General features: G+C 45.5%; 2 protein-coding genes and 1 long non-coding RNA gene across 52 annotated transcripts; 1 reads left to right on the top strand and 2 right to left on the bottom strand.

Annotated features, from left to right (window-relative positions):
* The first annotated feature begins 6839 nt into the window (after positions 1–6839).
* LOC120976823 (uncharacterized) lies at positions 6840–12854 on the top strand. Its single transcript, XR_005773304.3, has 2 exons — positions 6840–7368; positions 9361–12854. It is a non-coding gene; the product is annotated as an uncharacterized lncRNA (long non-coding RNA).
* On the bottom strand, positions 7639–13708 carry LOC109785158 (uncharacterized). 50 transcript variants are annotated; one of them, XR_012205290.1, is made up of 11 exons: positions 13178–13708; positions 13023–13105; positions 12897–12936; positions 12611–12679; positions 11454–11503; positions 11264–11367; positions 11103–11173; positions 10391–10508; positions 8712–10299; positions 8570–8631; positions 7639–7968 (listed from the first exon to the last, which is right to left on the bottom strand). XR_012205290.1 is itself a non-coding variant. In XM_073510786.1 (11 exons), the coding sequence occupies exons 2-7, from the start codon at positions 13035–13037 to the stop codon at positions 11142–11144; spliced, it is 387 nt and encodes a 128-aa protein (XP_073366887.1). In that variant the 5' UTR covers positions 13038–13105; positions 13178–13705; the 3' UTR covers positions 7639–7968; positions 8570–8631; positions 8712–10299; positions 10391–10508; positions 11103–11141. The 50 variants fall into 50 exon arrangements, 35 of the variants coding, with proteins under 35 accessions (XP_073366887.1, XP_073366886.1, XP_073366889.1 ...); XR_012205294.1 differs by having other exon boundaries at positions 8712–8773; positions 11454–12489; positions 13178–13705; XR_012205291.1 differs by having other exon boundaries at positions 7639–7949; positions 8712–8773; positions 11454–12489; positions 13178–13705.
* A 632-nt stretch (positions 13709–14340) lies between these two features.
* Positions 14341–17048, bottom strand: LOC141020507 (EID1-like F-box protein 3). Its single transcript, XM_073510779.1, has one exon. It carries the CDS (start codon positions 15609–15611, stop codon positions 14706–14708), a length of 906 nt encoding a protein of 301 aa, XP_073366880.1. The 5' UTR covers positions 15612–17048; the 3' UTR covers positions 14341–14705.
* Positions 17049–19053: the final 2005 nt, after the last annotated feature.

The raw sequence follows: 19053 nt of genomic DNA, 5'->3' as shown, positions 1-19053 counted from the left end.
AGATGTTTGAATTTCATTCCCATCTCTTGCATGGGACCTATAAATTCACCCAAAGATACACATGTGATTTTTCAACAAACTTTGCTGCATTGAAGCATGTGCTTATAGTTCAAATTTGAATTATGCACATTAAATGCCCAGAAACTCAATTAATGCACACCCCACCCACACCATCCTTCCCCTTTCCCGTCCCACATGCCCCGACCGATGGAGCGACACCTTCCACCGAAATCACTGCCCCCCTACTCCAATTAAGCGCCGCCCACAGCCATTTTGCACGCAGTATAACGTGTAGCTCAGTAGCATGCGGCCGCACGCGCGAACGAGGTCGCTATGGCTGCCATGCGTGTCGACCGCCAGATCTTGGAGGAGCACCTCGTCTTCGAGGCCACCGTCGACACCGCTACGAGGTTGTCTACTTTAAAATACAGTTCGTGATGTTTTCTCGAGGCCACCGCCAGTGCCTTCTAGTGATTTGTCCTCTGTAATGTTAATATGCAATCTGATGTTCGGTTAACAGTTTGGTCCTCAGAAATGTAATGTTCAGTTAACACTTTGGTCCAACAATTGCTACATTTCGTAGCACTGTTCTCAAGCATTCTTTGTTTTGTTAACTGTCTTATCTTCTTATACATGTTTCTACTCTGCAATGTCGTGCTCAGTTAACTATTTTGGTTCATTTGGTCTGTTGTCCATTTAACTGTTTGGTTCAGTTCTGCAATTTGGCTGTACTCAATACATATTCTACTGATAGTATGGCAACTCTCAATTAACCTGATCAAGATCTTCCTTATGTGTGTTGCAGGGAAACAATGGGAGACACTGCGGTTTACCATCGAGGTTTGTTCAAGTAGGGTCCTTTGGCTAATAGCACATTATTGTGCAGTTGCAGGAATCATTCTAATATTTAGGTTTCTTACAATTTGGTCTTGCACATGTAGGTCCTGCTGTCAGAGGCTTAGACCCACTGTTCGACCCATTTTGCATATGGGGAAATGAGATGTCCATGAATATCTGTCAAGTCAAGAAACTCAGAAAGATTGTTAGGATGAAGAAACTTGCGACGAATAACAGCAAGATCTTTGTTTGCACAATGAAGAAGACATCAGTCAACTATAGGATGGTACCAACTATTTTACCTTGTTTTTACCCCTTGCGCCATTTCAAAATTTACAACAGCGATTTATGCATAGCTTTGTTTTCAGTACTTTTCAAAGCAGTTCACCGATGATTACCTCTCAAACCACCTGCATGGTCAAGAGGCGAGGAAGGTATTCATTCAACACCCACGGTACAATATTGGAGTCTTGCTGAAGAGGACGAAGGTTGGGCGGGCAATTATTCATAGCCACTGGCCTAAAGTTGCAAGGACATTCAACATCGCTGAAGGCTCAATATTTGCCTTCCGCTTCTGCAGTTTCCCAGATGAGATTTATCTGTCTATTTACCGTGTATGATGCTACTTTCCAAAGTTTTTTGATGCTGCATGTGAAACTTGGTGCTGTTGTGTAATGGCGTAACTGAGTGCCGAAGCTATCTGATGTAATTCGATTATGAAATTCTGGTTGCTTTTATACGGATATGAAATATCTGGCGTGTTTTATAAGAAATATCAGTTTGATTAGTACATGGATTATCAATAATAGGCTAATTACCCTGCTTATTGGGGTTTTCTATTGCAAATGGTTACTCAGACAGCACCGTGGGCGATGAACTCAAACAATCTGCACGGTTTCTAAAAAGTAGGCGTGTTCGATCAACTAACAATCACACACGGCTTCCGGCAGCGAACTGTTTGCGTTAGGCCACCTTGCACAAACGTTTCCACACAATGAACTGTGTGGGATGTACATACCTACGAAAATGATTTTCTGGGATTCACCGTGTGGGATGTACATACCTACGGAAATTATTTCTGGGATTCACCGTATGGGATGTACATACCTACGGAAATGATTTCTGGGATTCACCGTGTGGGATATACATACCTACGGAAATGATTTCTGGGATTCACCGTGTGAGATGTACATACCTACGGAAATGATTGGGTTTCGATGCCTCGCCCGATCGCACACGGCCCCAGCCTGGGTCCCAGGAGGGCCTATCCCCGACGATTTCTGGGTCGTGTGGGAAGGACCCCCCTATCGCCCACACTCACTTGGCGACGGTTCTAAGTGCCGTCGCGGAAAGGGGTTAAAACCGTTTGTTTAGCACGTCGTTGTACCAGTGATTATTTCTAATAGTCGTGCCCTCCATCCTGATTTTTTTTCTAGGCAGCATCTCACGTATGTGTCGTGTAGGGTTTACCGTGTTCAACGGAGCTATGCCCTCCCTCTCGAGAGTTCGGCAGAGAATTATGGAGGAGGCCACGTTATGGGAGAAGGCAAGGCTGTTCAAGGACGGCACCGTCGGAGTGCAAGACGGAGTAGAGGTAGCCAGGTGGGAGGATGAGACATAGGATGTAGTGAGCCTTGAGTGAGTGGGTGGTGTCGGAAAATCCGGCATGTAAATACTACTTGTAAATATGACTTTGGGGAGTCTTTCCCCCTTCTCCTTTAATGAATGATACGCATGCTTATGCGTATTCGAGAAAAAAAAATCTATGTGAGATATGTGCATGTGTTTGTTTGGGGCGACATTGTATGTTCTCTTCCTCCCGAATTGAGGAATCGTGCTAGGGGTTTTCAAGGAGGCAACTTTTTGTGTGATAGTAATTGATCATATATATGTGGACATCAGATTAGGCTATATTAGTGCTCAGATTTGTTCAATAGTCTTGTCATCTGATTCTTCGGAATTCTAGTGTGCCGCAGCTCAAAATTTTGAATGCTGGTTAAATGAAATGTTCTACGCTGTGTTAACATAATTTTGTGACACTTGTTGTGGAGTTAACTGAATGTGTGTACAATTAGAACACTGAATTGTGCAGTGCAGTTAACTGAATATTTAGAGGCACTGAATGTGTGATAGCAATCCAAAATCTCAGTGCTCTAATCTGTGGACAATGAATACTTCAGTTTGTCGCAGAAGAGGTTGAGAACTCTTTTCAAATACTTCCTGGAAAAAAATATGTATTTAGGACATTTCCTCCATTTCATAATGTAGTGCATATAGATTGTTTCAAAAGTCAATTTTCACAAACTATGATCAAGTTTGGAGAAAAAAACATCTACATCGAGATACCAAATACATATCATCTGATACATCATGAGACATATTTTCATATTGCATATATATTTGGTACTGTTGATATAAATAATTTCTATAGAAATTTGTTCAGAGTTTGTAAAGTTTGAATTTTACAAAAAAATATATAGACTACATTATACTAGAACAAAGGAAGTGCCATGGTTTATGAATTTGCGGTAATTGTTGATGCTGAACACATTAGATTATTTGAACTGTGGTTGAATATAACCTAATTTTTGAAAGTAGTACATTACATTAGAAATGTACAGTACGAGTGCGGCGATAGAGCGCTCGTCCTCGCCTGCTCTTGGTAGTGGTGGCGAACTGGACATCGACGCGTGTATGCGACAATTGTCTCCAGCGGCAGTGCGGGATGTACCACCGTAGAAGGCAACAGTGATATACGGAAACAGCCCCGTCTTCGGGCCGGTAACTCCGACGGTGACTTTGGGATGTTCCATTGGTACATAACCGGCATCAACACGGTACTTAAATCAGTAAAGATGTAACGTCCTCCAATTTGCGCCTAACGGAAAACATGCACAGCTGAGTTCGTTTGGTGCACGACACTGTCACGTGGGAGGAACATACACCGGCTATGTACTTGTGCTTAAAAGATTGCGTTAAAAAAACTTGTGCTTAAAAGAAGCTAGCAACACATTTTCTCTGAAAAAAAGAAAAGGCTTGAAACGCACTATCTAAAAATATGTGAGTGAACCGAATGCCCCGTTACTATTTTTCATTGGTGTTTCTTTTTTTTTACATTTTTTGGTTTTCTTTAATCTTTTTGTGTTAAAAATGTTCATGCATGTCAAAAAAATGTCCATGGATATAAAAATATTCATGTTCATTCAAATGTTTCGTGTATAATAAAATTTGGCCATATTTCGTTTAAAAATGTGCATCATGTTTTCACAAAATTTCATCGTTTGAATAAAAAAGATCAAGCATAAAAAATACTCACAGTGTATTTAAAAAGTATTCATCATGTAATTAGAAATGTCATTATGTGCTAACACTTTTTATACTTACATGAACATTTTTTCTAAAAGCTTTCACATTTTTTTTAAAGTGTTCATCACACATTAGACAAACTTTCGGCATGTGTTTAGAAATGTTCATTGTGTAGTTTAAAAAATGTTTACCGTTCATTGAAAACTGCTCATTATAATGAAAAATTGTTCATCTTCTACTCACAAGTCACAATGCCCATCGTGTACTTTTTTAAACACCGTGTGTTCAAAAAATATTGATAGTGCATTTCAACAAAAAATGCTGAGTGTTTATAAAAAATGTTCATCATGAATATTAAAAATTGATCGTTGTGTCATAAAAAAACTCTCGTGTATGTATCATAAAATGTATGTATTTTTCATATGGAACATTTTTATTGGGATCACGGTACCGACTTTCAGGATACATTATATATTCAACATTTGAATCCAAGCAAGGGGCAGTAAAGCAAAACGGATCCGCTAGGAACTCATGTCCTGGACCAATCGTACACTATCACACCCTGCCATCACGGCAATGTCTCACTCCGTTAGCCCGATCATACATGCCCAATTGAGTACGCAACCAAACGTGACCGGATGAGCGGGCGGCGGCACTTCAATGCAGATGCAGTGACAGAGAAGTCTACTCTAGCCGATGCGCCGCATTGAAGCCGGCTTCACGTCCCTTGCACTAAAATGGCACTGGTGATGGTACCCGTACTAAGGTACCATGATGTGTCATTTGTCATGGCAAAAATATTGTAGGTAAGTGAACACAGGCACCTAGCAAAAATGCCTAGATGAACCAACACCTAGCAAAATTGCAATGATTTCCATCTTGTCATGACTTATGAAAAACTAAATTACCGTAAAATTTGCCATTGGTCTAATATACTCCAATGCTCCATACAATATAAAAAAACTGCTAGGTAATATAAGTGTCATGTTACCGGCAATAAAACTAGCATGGTGTACTTATAAAATTGCCATCGTGTAAAATAATTTAAAGTAAAAATTAACCATGTCCGAACAAATAAATTTGTCATATTACAAAAGTAAACTTGCCATGGTCCAAATACAAATTTTCCATAGTCCAAATTACAAAAGCTTCCATGGTCAAAAATAATGTTTTCACTGTACAAGAAAATAAATTTTCTAGGGTCTAATAATAAATTCGTAATGACACAAAAGAAAGAAATTTGACATGGTCCAAAAAGGAAATTTTCCTTAGTCCAAAAATATCATGGTAAAAATACCTTTGTAGATCATGGCAAATATGGATAAAGAAGCTTAAGAATTTGCAAATGGCCACATTGGCAAATTTTAAGAAAATTTGTTCTAGAAAAAATACATGACAACCTTTTCAATTGCTATGCTATTTTTCAGTTGCCCACAGATTAACTAGATGCGCTTGTAATTTCTTTTAGGACCAGAGTTGACGAATGCTCTAACTACGCCACGCGGATGGCCGGTGACAGGTGTTGAGGCGATCCTGGTGTGCACCTTCGGCGGGAGGCAACACCGTGCTGCAGCTGGTTAGATTTTCTAATAGACTAGATGATCCGTTGCGCCAATGGCGCAAAGGCCAAAAGTGAACCGAGTATTCAAGCTATGAACATAAGAATATTTAGAGTCTGATCATAAAATCCTTAAAGCAGTAGAAAATGGGCTAAAAAGATCCGCCGCCTCGGCAGCCCTTAGATTTGATGTTATCCAACAACCCAGCTCTGTCCTCACCATTGCAACAAAGATGACGTTGCAGAAGCCTTTGAAACAGAACTCATGCTACAGAAACATTTGTAACATAGGTTGTGTAGCAAAATTCCCTTTTTCATCTTCACCTTTTTGCAACAAAGATGATGTTGCGGTAAGAACTTTTGCAACATGGATGATGTTGCAATTTTTTTTATTTTTTTTACAATGAAAGGATGTCGCAGCAACAACGTCGTCGTTGCCATCGCCGTTTTGCACCTTCGTAGTTGTTGTTGAAACTCGTCGGCATGCGCTACACGGCCTGGCGGGCATGGGCGGCGGAAGCGCGAGGCCGACCCATCGGTGTCGTGACGCTGTCCCTCAACCCGCTTCGCCGCCAGCGACGGGGACCTCTGGCCGGGATCGCGCCGCGGCGAAGGCGGCGTGGCTCTTCCTTTCGTCACCTGGGTAGCTTCGACGGCGACCGCTCGGGCCCAGCCGACTTGGTCGCCCTGCCATGGTCGCCTAGTGGGTTCGCAACAGACCGCTTGTATGTGTAGATAGCGTTTCAGTAGAGATAAGGATGAAAGAAAAGATGCGGTGCGTGGGCCCATGAAGACGCACGGTAGACGTTGAACGCGACGGATGTTAGGGAAAAATCGATCGGTTGAGTACCAACTTTTCCTTTAGAAAATAGATATTTAGATATGATGTTCTTACAAGGCGTTATAGGAAAGGCATGAGATCAGTCCATGATAGCTTTTTTACATGAAAAATCGGTTATTTGCCACTTCCGATATTGGGCTTCGCAAAATTGCCACTCTCAAAATTGGCTTGGTAAAAATGCCATCTAGCTCCGTTGCACTTCGATTACCATGCCATTTTTTCTTTTTCCATTACGTTTTCCTTTTCCATTTCAATTTTCTGTCACCTGAAAGGACCAAAGTACCCTTACCTCTTTCTACCTTATCCAATGTTTTTGTGGTTATCCGATTGCTCTGTGGCTAGCTTGTTCTGGTCGTCATGGTTGCTCGCCGGCGTACGTCGCTGATGCCTGCGCGAGGTACCCTAACTCGCCGCCCTAGCTTCCCACGCCTGAGCGAGTAACTCCAGGTCGCCGCCGGTGCTCGCCCATGGCTGCGTGCACCGCTGCAACTCGCCCTGGTCACTGCAGCTCTCCGCCGGCGCTCGTCCGTGTCTGCACGGGCCGGCGCAGCTCGCGCTCGCGTCGCGGATGCTTGCGCTCCGTGGGTGCTCGCCCTCGCCTTGCGGATGCTTGCGCGTGCCAGCACAGCTCACTGCGGGTGCTCGCCCAGGCCTGCGCGCGACAGCACAGCTCGCCCTCCCCTGCGTACGTTGGCGCAGCTCGCTCCGCGACATGCTGGAGAAGTGGGTAGCGCTGAACATCAACACCAGTGGCGTGATGGCAGCAGCAGCTGGAGGAGGAGATGGATGCGTGTGAAGTTCTGAAGATGTTGAATGCAAGCAACCTGTAAGTGACGTTTGCTGTAATCTTTACTTGATGTTGGATGCAATTTCACAATTACATCAAGAATAGCATGTCATGTTTAGTTTCACGTCCAGAATCATGTGAGCAACAATACGACAAATAAATAATGCGGCAAATTTCAATCTATAAGCTACTTGCTGCAATATCTTCCTTTGCATTTATTGTAGCTTATTCAGAGACAAGAAATGGAATTGTGGCTAGAAAAAAGTATGTAGACCTCAAATTTTAGTACATTGGCAAGGGAGAGACATATAGACACTTCAACCATGATTGATAGATGAATATGAAATGAGTTCACTTGTCACAAAACAAAGTGTTGAGTTTACATAATAAGTTCACAACTCAAAAAATATATGAGCTCACAGCTGAGAAAAATTGGAGAAATTGAGTTATAGAAGATCAGTGGCAGGCGGCGTCAAGGAAATCGGCGGCGTCATGACGTCCAGGAGACGGGGGTGGCGTCCAGCGATTGACCCAAGAAGTCCAGGCAATCAGGGAATGTTCCAGCAAAGAAGGCAATGACTTTTCCATATCACCCATATCATGAATTTTTCGACTTCAAACTGTATGATATCATGGACTCTGCATAAGTTGATAGGACATGATAGCCGCAAAAAGCATGGGTATGGATAACACATTGAAAGTAATACCAGAGAGCAAATTTAATGCTTACAATAAAGCATGGGCAAAGATAACTTATTGGTTCATCTGCCACTGCTTTATTATCTACGAAGAAACTACAAATGAAATGTATAACTAAATTAGGAATAAGAACACCATAAAACATTGGCTTTGGTCTGCAAACCATTAATCTGATTGGAGATGGAAACTAAACCAACATCCGGTAAAGTTTGAAGGTAAGATATAAGTACAGTCATTCGAGTAAATAACAGAGAGGTAACCACCAGATCATCTTCTATTCTAGAACTCTGTAAATCTGGGATTACAATATTTGGCAACAAAACTGACATCTTAGGTATTCTATTGACTAACACAACCCATCTGTTTGCAGAGAACACAACTTTTAGATACCTTTGATGAGCAATAAGATCTATGTCGGCATAGAAATCAAATGCAATTGGAAATCCTAAGCGACAAAATGATTACAAATACTAATGATAGATATTTATCTAAAGAATTCAAGAATTAAAATAAGCAAGCCCTGATTATAAGTGGTGCATACCAAAATTTTGCGAGGTTATGCCTGAACATAAATTTGAGAAATGAGCACGAGCAAGTATCAACCTGTACTGTTTAATCAGTATACATAATAGGATGAATGAACTCAACATGTATGCAAGTAATAAATAAGAAAAATATTGTACCTCATGTATTGGCATGGGTCTCGCCGATTTGAGCCTGGCAACAAAACATACCAGCGTGCAAACTGTAAAGGAAGGATTGTAGAAAAATGAAGAGAAGCAGATGCCAAGTAAAGAAAAGAACATCTATCTTAGTCAGCTCAATCAGATTATCCGTAGCACTTTAGGAATGAGCAATAAAATGATCTCAAATCATATAGCAAAGGAATATCTAGGACATCACAAACAACAACAATAAAGAGAAACACAGCGCATCCCTCGGAAAAAGGCCCTGGTCTTGGAAGTCGTGCATGAAGGGGCCGAGGTGGCAGCATATCAACTGCACCTGACAGCCGTGTCTTCCTGCTGCTAGCCCATATCGCCGACATGCTCCTTCCTTAGTTGCTGCTCTTGAACCTCCTGCTTAGCTGGGGAGGAGAGGGTGGCAGGGCGTAGGAGCCGTGTGAGATCGGCGGCTGCCATCTCCCACCTGCCGCCTACCTGGCTGGCACCCACTCCGCCCCTCCTTCGGATGATAGGCGGGTAGCGTAGCATGGTTTATATGTTTGAGTTCGATACCTGACATAGCATTTTAACCATGCTATAAAACTAAATTTACCATGCTACAAAGTAAACTTGCCATGTTAGTTCACATAATGAATCCTTTGTGCAGGGAGTTCTAGCGACGCATTATACAAGGAGCTATGGCATGCTTGGGCTAGGCCGTTGATCACAGTGCCTCGCCCAGGTGAAAGGATTTACAACTTTCCGCATGTTTATATGGAACAGGTATGTCTCACCGCATTGGTGTTTGCTCTTCTTGATGCCCCATAACTAATGAATGGATTTTCTACTCAACACAAGCAGTAGCTATTTGTGTTATGGGACACTGCTTTGTTCTTGTGTTAAAAATGACAATATGACTTTGTTTATGTGGAATAATCATCCAGGTATTTAAAGATCATCCACATCCACGTACATATTTGGAACCTGATAGGATCCTTGTGTGTGCGCGGCGTGTGCTTCTCTAGTGTGGTCATGTATTAGTTGACAAATGAATATCCATCAGAGGGTACCACCTTACATACAGTGCTTCCAGCCTTGTAGGCCTCACCAGAAGTCCCTTTGCCAAGCTTCACTGCGATGCCTAACTTACTACATTTGACATACATCGTTGCTAACTGATAAAAGCAACAGCGTAAGTAAATAAAATCATTTTCACATGTTATGACAAACTGATTCTTCCAGCTGACCAAAAACCAGAGAAAACAGAGTACTAATACACACAGAGACTGTATAATTGTTAAGGCTACTTTACGAATTAATTTGGGAATAGACTGAACATATCAGGAAATACACGAGTTGACTGTGAAGAAAAGAAATCATCATCTACTAATACTATGCTAAATGAACATTATCCATTCACATCTCCAGTATTATACTATTATACATGATAGAGAATGACTAATAGTACTCATTCTTCTCTTAAAGACGTCAAGAAAATACAGTCAGTAGAAAGGTTAGAAGGATTTTGAGCACTAAACTCCAGTTATCAGTACACCTGACTGTCTACAGATCTCCAACTGGTTAATTTATGAATCATCACATTTACCTATAAGGGGGCATTTGTCTGTAAGATGTGATTTGCTTGCATGCATTTCATAGATAAATATGTGAATAAAAGTTAGGACTTGCTTACATACCTGGATATTGACATTCACATACAGAGACAATACATCTTCAATTCACATGTAGGACACAAGAATGTATAGTCACAAACTCACAATTCCATGGCAGCAAAAATCTTCAATAATCTGTGAACTTCATAAACAATGATATTATAGATCTCTTGTTTTATTGATATATTGGAATATAGAAGGAGATGTACTCTACAGGAGAGAAGCAACCATCAACCGTGCTAATGTCACCTCTCCATAGTACCATCGGTCCAAAGGCACTCAAGTAAAAATCAAAACACAAAAACGACAAATGGCACTGGCAGTTTGGAGCCCGCCCATCTGATTTAGATAATCTGGGAAAGAGCAATGATTTTGCCCTCTTGTGGACTTAAAATAGAATTCGAAAAGTTCAGTGAACTGATGAATGGGTGCTTTAAGCTCATCCAACTTCCTTAGTTTTGAAAATGAACAAATCCCTCTCAAAACATAATTTAATACATCATATTTATGCAGACATTGCCAATTCAATTTTCTGGTACGCAATAGTTAAAAAATAGGAACTTCTAGTAAAACATACATATACGCAGGAGTATATCAGTAAGCATGGTAGAGTTCATCTGCAACACAATAAATGTTCAAATACATGGAAGGCTGAAATTATCTTTATAGATCAATATAACCAAGGCATCAATCAGTACATGCATGAGATCTGTGTTGCTCGCTGGCAGGAACAAACCTTGTTGTATTCACAAGAGAAAAGATTCACCTTCCTTTGCTAGATTCCTCTTCTCATCTTATTTCTTGGATCTGCACACATCCATTTTAGAAAGTCCATATCTTAGCAAGCCAAAAATCAGCGTGGCGGGGCAAATGAATGGTAAAGAGAGAAGCACCTACTTCCTAACCTTGCATTCCAAATAACTACATAAATGATACCCTGGCCTTTTTTACACTTTGCCAAGCAGTAATTGCCTTTCCACACTTTGTCGAGCAGATTCAGTCTATAACAAAAAAAAAACAATAGATATGTGAGGTAAGTGTTGCTTGCGGGCAAGTAAACGGAAGGCAACCAGAACTGAACATATACCTGTTCTGGACTGGATGACCGCTGCTTATTTCAAAGGTGTGGCTGGCCCTCTTTTGTCCGAGATAAAAATCAAGCAATGAAGAACCCATAAGCAAATTGTAGACTACCATAATCACATGGTCAGCAACTGAAACAGCCATAAATTACCATCCAAACCCTTAATTTTTGCAGCATACCTTTATATGTAAGAAATGCATAGATTAAAATCGCGGGAGAAACGATTTCGCGGCGGCCTCTCCCAGCAGCTATAGCGGCCGCCGTAGCGGGCAATCGCGGCAAATAGCGGAAATTTTTCTGGTGGGGGAGATGATTCTGGAGGGATTTGTTGATTGTTGAGCCATTTATAGGGATATGTGGAGGATTTCGCGGCAGCAGCCATAGCGTAGCGGCGAGGCTCCCGGGCAGCTATAGCGCAGCTATCGCGGCTATTTTGCGGGCTATTTTAATCTATGAAGAAATGTAGATATGGAAATGATCCAAAAAAATAGACCCAAACAAAATTTACCATAGAACGAGCTTAAGATATTTAGTAATTACTAATGAAGTATATTAAAATGAGATATAACCAATTCATCTGTGGTAGAGTACATACTAACCTAAGTAAAGCAAACCCTGAAATCCTGGGTGCTGTAATAAAGCTAGTGGTTAATAACTGAAAGTAGCATGGGAATATAGCATGCTCATAGACGTGCCATAATGATTTCCACACTGTCATGCACATCTACAATTTTAATGCACAATGGCTTTGGCTAACTGAATGGAACCTAGCTGCATTTGTTAAGCGACTTGACACTGATCTATGTCACCAAACTGCAACAGGAGTCTCCCGCAAATTGAATCTGCTGAAGAATAAACTCTGAATCCGCTGCTAATGCAGGAGCTAATTAAACAGCAGTGGCGAACTGCGTTTGAAAAGTAGTGCATGATTGCGGGGGAGGGTAGCTTCGCAGCGATAGCCATGCCCTCCTAATTATTGTATGCCCCCTCGGTAGTTTGATTCATGGCGTGCACCTCTTGGTTAGCACCTAATGGCCATCTGCAAGGCCGATGCAATGAGGCAACACTGAACAATAAAACACATATATAGGAATATGCAGACCTACAATCTGGCTCGAGCAAGGAAAATAAAAAACTATTAAAAGGGCCAAAACACTAACCTGAGAGGGTGAGGGATGACAAAAGCACACTCGTCATGAAGCATATCGGCATGGTGCATATTTGGTTTTCTGAAATAAAGCATTAGCAATTAACATTCTTTTTTCATCATACACGGCCAGAGATTAAAATCTCCTCCTTAAAGCATGTAAGCCAGTAATATAGGTTGTAGAATATAGCATCACAAAATTTCTCCCCAAAAGAAGCGCCTAATTTCACATGGCGGTAACTAAAACAACATCACAATGAAATAAGAGAATAAAGCTATAATCAGATTGATCCACAAACCTCTGTAGCTTGCATATACACCAATGGAAGGTACGGCAATCTGAAATTACAAACCTAGCTAAAGTTAGTGAAAGCGCTAAACTTGAAAGGAAGCATGGGGGCAGCCGAGCAGTGACAGCACCATACCTCCATGTACCTCATCCTTTGTGGCCAATTGCAGATTACCAAGAAGCCATCGCTGCTCTTTGTGGCCTCCTTTGAAGGATAATCTGCAGACCACCATACTGTATAATAAAAAAATCGGTGCGGGGATTAAATATTTTAAATCAAGGACGACTCACCAGGGCAGGGGGGAAGGGAAGTGGAGCGCCGCCAACCACAACACGCGAAGGCCGCCGAACTTGAACCGCCACCCCATCCTGCTCCATCAGCCTATTTCTTTGCCGGTCGCACGCCTTCCTCCGACGATGAGGGATTCCGGCAACCATCGGATCCACCACTTCTGTCCATCTAATCCAGCAGACCCGGACCTAGGCCGACGAGGAGGAAGACCTGGCAGGTCGGGGCGCTATCAGGGAAGGATGTGCTCTTCCTCCCGTCTCCTTATCCATACCACAACGGTCTCAGCCGGTGACGTCTAGGTCGACGACGGCGGCGGCGGCGGCGACGACGACTGAGGTAGGAGAATTCGAGGAGAGGAGAGGAGAGGGGGAGGCGGCGGTGGCGGCTGCAGCTGCGGGCAGCTAGGTCACATGGCCTCTGACCAATGGTCGAGACCCCCACGCCGCTCTTATCCAGTTGGCAGTCCCCCTCGTATGAGCTATCTGAGCACCCAAGCCACTTCACAGCGGGCCCAAATGCTAATCAGGACCACCGAAACAGCAGGGTAGAGCACGGTCTGAGTAGACCAGGGAAAACCCATCCCTTCACGTCGCTCTCACCCAACCACGAACTGCGGTCCACCAGCCAATAGCCCACCCAGCTCAAGAGAAACCCAGCCTACGCTCAGTGGCCCCATAGACGCTCGACCCCATCAGTCATAGAGCTACATAATGGTTGGACGTGTGTGAATGCAACGAGCGGTTGGCCTGACAGCAGGGTAAAACTGCAAATAGTAAATGCATCGTGCGGTTGAAAATGCTGCGCGAACGCAATGCCGCTGGAACGGTGGGTAGTCTAGCATGCTTTATATGTTCGATTTGGGGAGGGAAATGCACCGCCTTCTATAGTTATTAATTAGGGGTTCAGTTCCTAGCCGCTAGTACTGCCAAAGGGCCGTCAGCTATCGACGTGTGTGCAGCCGTTACGTAGTTACGTGCGTAACTACCGTATACAACTGACGATACAAGACGCGGCCCTCATCCCATGCGAAAGAAGGGCTGGCGATTCCGAGACTAGGCGTGCTCGTCCGCGCTTACGAATTTCCGTGTACAGTGTGTTATAAAGTGCGGGTAAGATAGTTGTCAAAAAAAAAGTGCGGGTAAGATAGAGCACGCGTGGAGCATTCCAAAAATAGCATACTGACTATGATGGTCATCTAGGTTAACAAAGGTGCATATACATCTCGCCGTCAATAAAGACGACCAGTGGACACTGGAGTACTAATTGGAGTCAAAACACATCGGCCTGAAGGGAAACAGAGGAGATTAAAACAAAGCCGGCAAAGCAGCAACTGAATATTATGAACCAAAAACGAGATCAGAGCACGCGAAGACGGTACTCTCTAGAAATAAGTACTCCTCTGATCAGAGGCTGCAACCTCTGATCTACATCGAGTAATCTAGCTAGCTACGTGCCGCACTGCTGATGGTACAGCCCTCTGCTGAGAATCCATGGAAAATTGACCAAACGGTTGCGGACCAACCACGCTCACGGGGCGACATGGCCGTCCTCGCCGCTGCTACCTCCCGACGCCTCGTCGGAGTCGTCGTGCTCGCCGTCACTTGAGGTGAGATGCGCGAGCCAGCAGTTGCCGTGGACGTGGCCGCTAACGCAGACGTAGTACTCGAGCCGGCCCACGTCCGAGCCCATCCGGCGCGACGCGCCGCGCGGCACGAGGTTGGCGGTGACCATGTTCCAGACGCGCGCGCCGCAGTAGGGGCAGCGCACGCGCGGGTCGAGCTCGGCCTGGCGGCCCAGCAGGCAGGCCCGCGTCCGCGACCGCATGAACCACCGGAACACCCCGCGGTAGGCGCCGAGGTCGTCGTCCGCGCCGGGCACCGCGTGCTCGCACGGGTCGGACACGTACAGCATGTCGCTCCTGCAGCGCCGCGACAGGAAGCTCCTCCCGGAGGTCTTGGAGAAGCGCGACACCCGCGTGAGGTGCCCCGGCACCGGCACCGGCACGGCCGTCCCCGCCGCGCCGCAGCAGAAGGAGAGCAGCTTCGCCAGCGCCGGCCACCCGCCGCCAATGCGCCCCGGAGGCGGCGGGGGCGCTATTCCTCCCACGCCCGCCCCCGCGGCCGCCGTGAGCGACGCCACCATCCGCGGCGCGCGCGAGATGCAGAGCTCCCGCCAGAGCACGCGCTCCGCGACGGCGTGGAGCCGCCTGCTGACGCTCGCCGCCGTGCACAGCGCCTGCGGGTCCCAGTTGATGTAGCGGAACACCAGCGACAGCACCTGCTCGTCCAGGATCCCCGTGTTGACGCCGCTGTAGCGCGGGAACCCAATGCCGCCGTCGCCATCCCAGTAGCTCGCGCTGCCAATGCCACCCGTCCCGCCGCCGCCGCTCCACGCGCCACGGAACTGCCGCGTGTTCCGCGCGCCCTCGCTCATCGATCCCACGCGTCGCTCCGCTCCTGTGGCTGCGCGTACGATATGGCTAACTTAAGGTCGAAACCGGCACGTAGTCAGGGGCAACCGGAAACGGCAGTACTACCACTGGTGAGTAGCCAACGTGCATATGCGAGGACGGAGATGACAGGCGGCGGCGGGCTCCCTCTATATAGACGCGCGGCGGGCGCTTTCGTGCGTGCTCCCCGGAAGGGGTGGTGTCGGGGCAGGATCGGACCGGCCGTGTCACGGCTGCCCGTTGGACAATTGGACCACTGACGCTTCGAGACCGAGTAATCTGTTGCTGGCCTCGCTAGCTGCACTGCAAAAGTCATCTTGTCAAGAAACTTTCACCTCACTGCTCCCAAAGATACGCCACAGGATAGCGCCACGGTAAACTATAAGCACGCCAATTCACGGAGTACTCTGGATCAACGCGTCCCCGTGCATTAGAGTAAGCTTGTGCATCGATCAGGACCACCGACCCACTGCCCAAACTGGGGTACTGTTCGGCACTACCTGACAATCATCTCGCCCTCACGACCAGCCCGTTGCCATTTCCATACGTGCCCGTCAATATTTTAGGGCCTGTCCGTCTCAAAAGCTCGGGTCGTTCACGCACGCTGCTGCCGAACAAGCGAGCGCACTACTTAATCCGTCGCCGCATTTCCTAATCCACCTACGCCGGCTCTCCGGGAGCGGCAGGAGGTGCACACGTGTCGTCCTGCAGCGCGTCCGTCGCCGAAGAGGCGCCTCGCCGGCCGGCGCGTGGCCGTGGCCGGGGACGCGCGTCGGGCGTCCAGGCGCAGCCGATCTCTCTTTCGAGCGCCTCGTGCGCGGCTGCCACTTTTATCGTTCTTTTTCGGCGGTGACCGCGGGCGCTTTTCCGGCGCGTCAGCCGTCAGGTGCCGACACGTCACATCAGGCGCCAGGTGGGCCGGGAAAGTTCACCTAGCTCGGCCGCGACTAGTGCGGGATATTTTCTGCCCGGGTACGTGTCGCGGCGCTGTTGGGTGGAGCACACGTGTCGGGGGCCGAGGGGGTTCCTGGACGGGAATCACGTACGTGGCCACCTCGTGGAGGGACGCTTGGGCCTTGACCGGCGCTAGAAAAGTGCTCTAGGCTTCTTCAGTCTCCTACGTGGTCAGTTTCTTTGCACTTTTAGCTAAGCGCGCACGTTGTCCCGAGCGCCGTAAGCTACGCGTCTGTCGTTGACAGTGTCAGGAAACGATCTAGATCATATTTACTATTGAAAAGGCTAGTCAGACGAACCAACCTTGCATGGTTTGAGGGACAATGGTATTTCCAATCTATCAGGGTTCAAGTTTTGATGCTTGTATTATTTCTGGATTTATTTTAGGATTTTCGATGTTACCGTCGACGACAAATGTCTAGTGGCTATCGTGATCGTAACAATACGAGTGTTTCTATTTTTGAAAAAAGAAATTTGCCAGAAAATGATAAATATTTTTCCTTGCATAATATATTAAGTTTGCCATCTTTTTAGAGAGAAGGCTCTTGCCTTGCCTTAAATTGAGGCCCTTACAAAGTCAAAGAAAAGCCACAAAGGGGAAAGTATGAAGGTAGTCGACTACAGAATGTTCGACTGATCGCAGAAAGAAAAGAAGTGCGGATACAAGTCAAGAAGCTGATAAACCGTGTCATGTACGGTCTTTGGGTCCAATTTCCCTTATTAACTGGACCAATTCTCTTCTTCTTAATGCAATGTGGCAGCCCCCCGCCCTCTGACGAGATTCCGTTAAAAAGAGGCCAATAAACGGTGACGCAACGTCGGTCGCAAGCCAAACAAGGGTGGTGGTCTCCCAAAAGCGGGGATCAAGGGACGGCGCCCAGCCGGTGGTGTCCCCTATCACGATCGACGAAGCTCAGTGCATTTTGCCGATACCTTTAGGGCGAGCAGCTCCATGCTTCTTCTGTCCTTTGGTTTCGCCAGTAGCTTCTATAGCTGCAAGAAAGATACCAATTTGTATAGCAGGTCAGACGGATGTCGAAACAATTTCCCCTCTGTCAAAGGTTTATTCCTAGTGATCCAAAGAGCCCATGCTAGTGCCCCAACCCCAAGCCATGCCATCCTTCGGTCTTGCCTTGTTGTTCCTTGGATCAAGCGATCGAGGTCCAAGAACCCACTCGGGTTCCAAGAGCACCCCACAGCCTCGCGGAGAGCACTCCAAGTAAAATGGGTGACGATACACCGGAAAAACAAATGATCACGGTCCTCAACCTCGCCGCACCAAATGCACCTGGACCGTGCTTCTTTTGCACGTCGCCGCTAGTAATACGGTTACGAGACACTTGCCAAAGAAATATCTTTATTTTGGCAGGCATTTGCGCCTGCCAAACCCCGACCAGATCGCATGGAGTAGATAATTTGAATATTTCCTTATAGAGTGATCCCGTAGGGAACCCGCCCTTTTAGCTTCACCCGCATGCCATCCCATTCTACTCCTTCGGTTGCCCCGAGCGACCTCCAAAAGCGTGGTTCCCATCTCTCATTTATCCACATGTCGGCGACCTCGCCGTTAAATAAGGAAGGGTACGCCTCACATAAAGGTTGGTCGCCACACCACACATCATGCTAGGAGGATGTTGCCTTTCCGTTTCGGACGAAAAATTTCATGCCTAACCTAAGGAGGCGTAGGACTTTCGTCACATCTTTAGCAAATTGGAATAGCTTTACATTTAGTCGGGAATCCGTTCCCCTGTCGAAATTTTTTGCCAAGTGAATGAGGATAAGAATTGTAATGCTAAATAGAGAAAAATTGCCAAGTTAAAATGTAACAAATTGCCATGCACATGTGACTACAAGTGCCATGGGCACGTGAGTAAAAAATGAGTATTTTGCCTTTAATGAGCTATGTGATTTTCATGTAGGATTATTCTTGTCTTTTGTGAAAATTAAATGGACCCTGGGATAGCAGCCAGCCATGGTCGAATGGCTCATCGACAATGTCACGTGGAATGCGACAAAATTGGACGAACTGAATTTAACTTGCCACTTGCTACCCCTACTGCAACATGTGAACGAAGGTATGAACCATGTGTATAATGCTATTTTGTCGGTGGTTAAAAATTTGCATAAATTTCCATGTTGATTATATTGTTTCTCAATTCAGTCAAAGAAAATTTAGATGAAATCAACAAACATACTGCCACCTTGAGTACTGAGCAACCAAAAATACTAAGATTGTATGCGAGCACCTGATGGCTTGCAGCAGATGGTGTGTGTGTGTGGGTGGGGTGGGGGGGGGGGGGAGGGGGGGGATTAACAGTAAATTCAAAAAAAACAAAAAAAAGGGAAATTTTTGTGTGATAAACTTTAGCAAATGTTTTCAGAGCCAGCAAAATTTCACTTTGGAATGACATTCGTGAAATTTGCAGTAAAAAAACAAAATTAGCACTTCAAAATGCTTTCGAAAATGGCATT

The sequence above is a fragment of the Aegilops tauschii genome, chromosome 3 (genome assembly GCF_002575655.3).
Source record: "Aegilops tauschii subsp. strangulata cultivar AL8/78 chromosome 3, Aet v6.0, whole genome shotgun sequence".
In the NCBI taxonomy this organism is placed as follows: Eukaryota; Viridiplantae; Streptophyta; class Magnoliopsida; order Poales; family Poaceae; genus Aegilops; species Aegilops tauschii.
The sequence above is the reverse complement of the archived record's forward strand: the minus strand, read 5'-3'. Positions and strand labels throughout refer to the sequence as shown.

Bases quoted from the DNA above. Each gene is read 5' to 3' on its own strand.
- LOC109785158 (XM_073510784.1), bottom strand. The intron at 12,680-12,896 runs GTTTGTGGATCA...GCTTTATTTCAG, and splicing joins TGTATATGCAAGCTACAGAG to AAAACCAAATATGCACCATG. The intron at 11,174-11,263 runs GTAGGTGCTTCT...GGATGTGTGCAG, and splicing joins TTGGAATGCAAGGTTAGGAA to ATCCAAGAAATAAGATGAGA.
- LOC141020507 (XM_073510779.1), bottom strand. From the start codon at position 15,611: ATGAGCGAGGGCGCGCGGAACACGCGGCAGTTCCGTGGCGCGTGGAGC.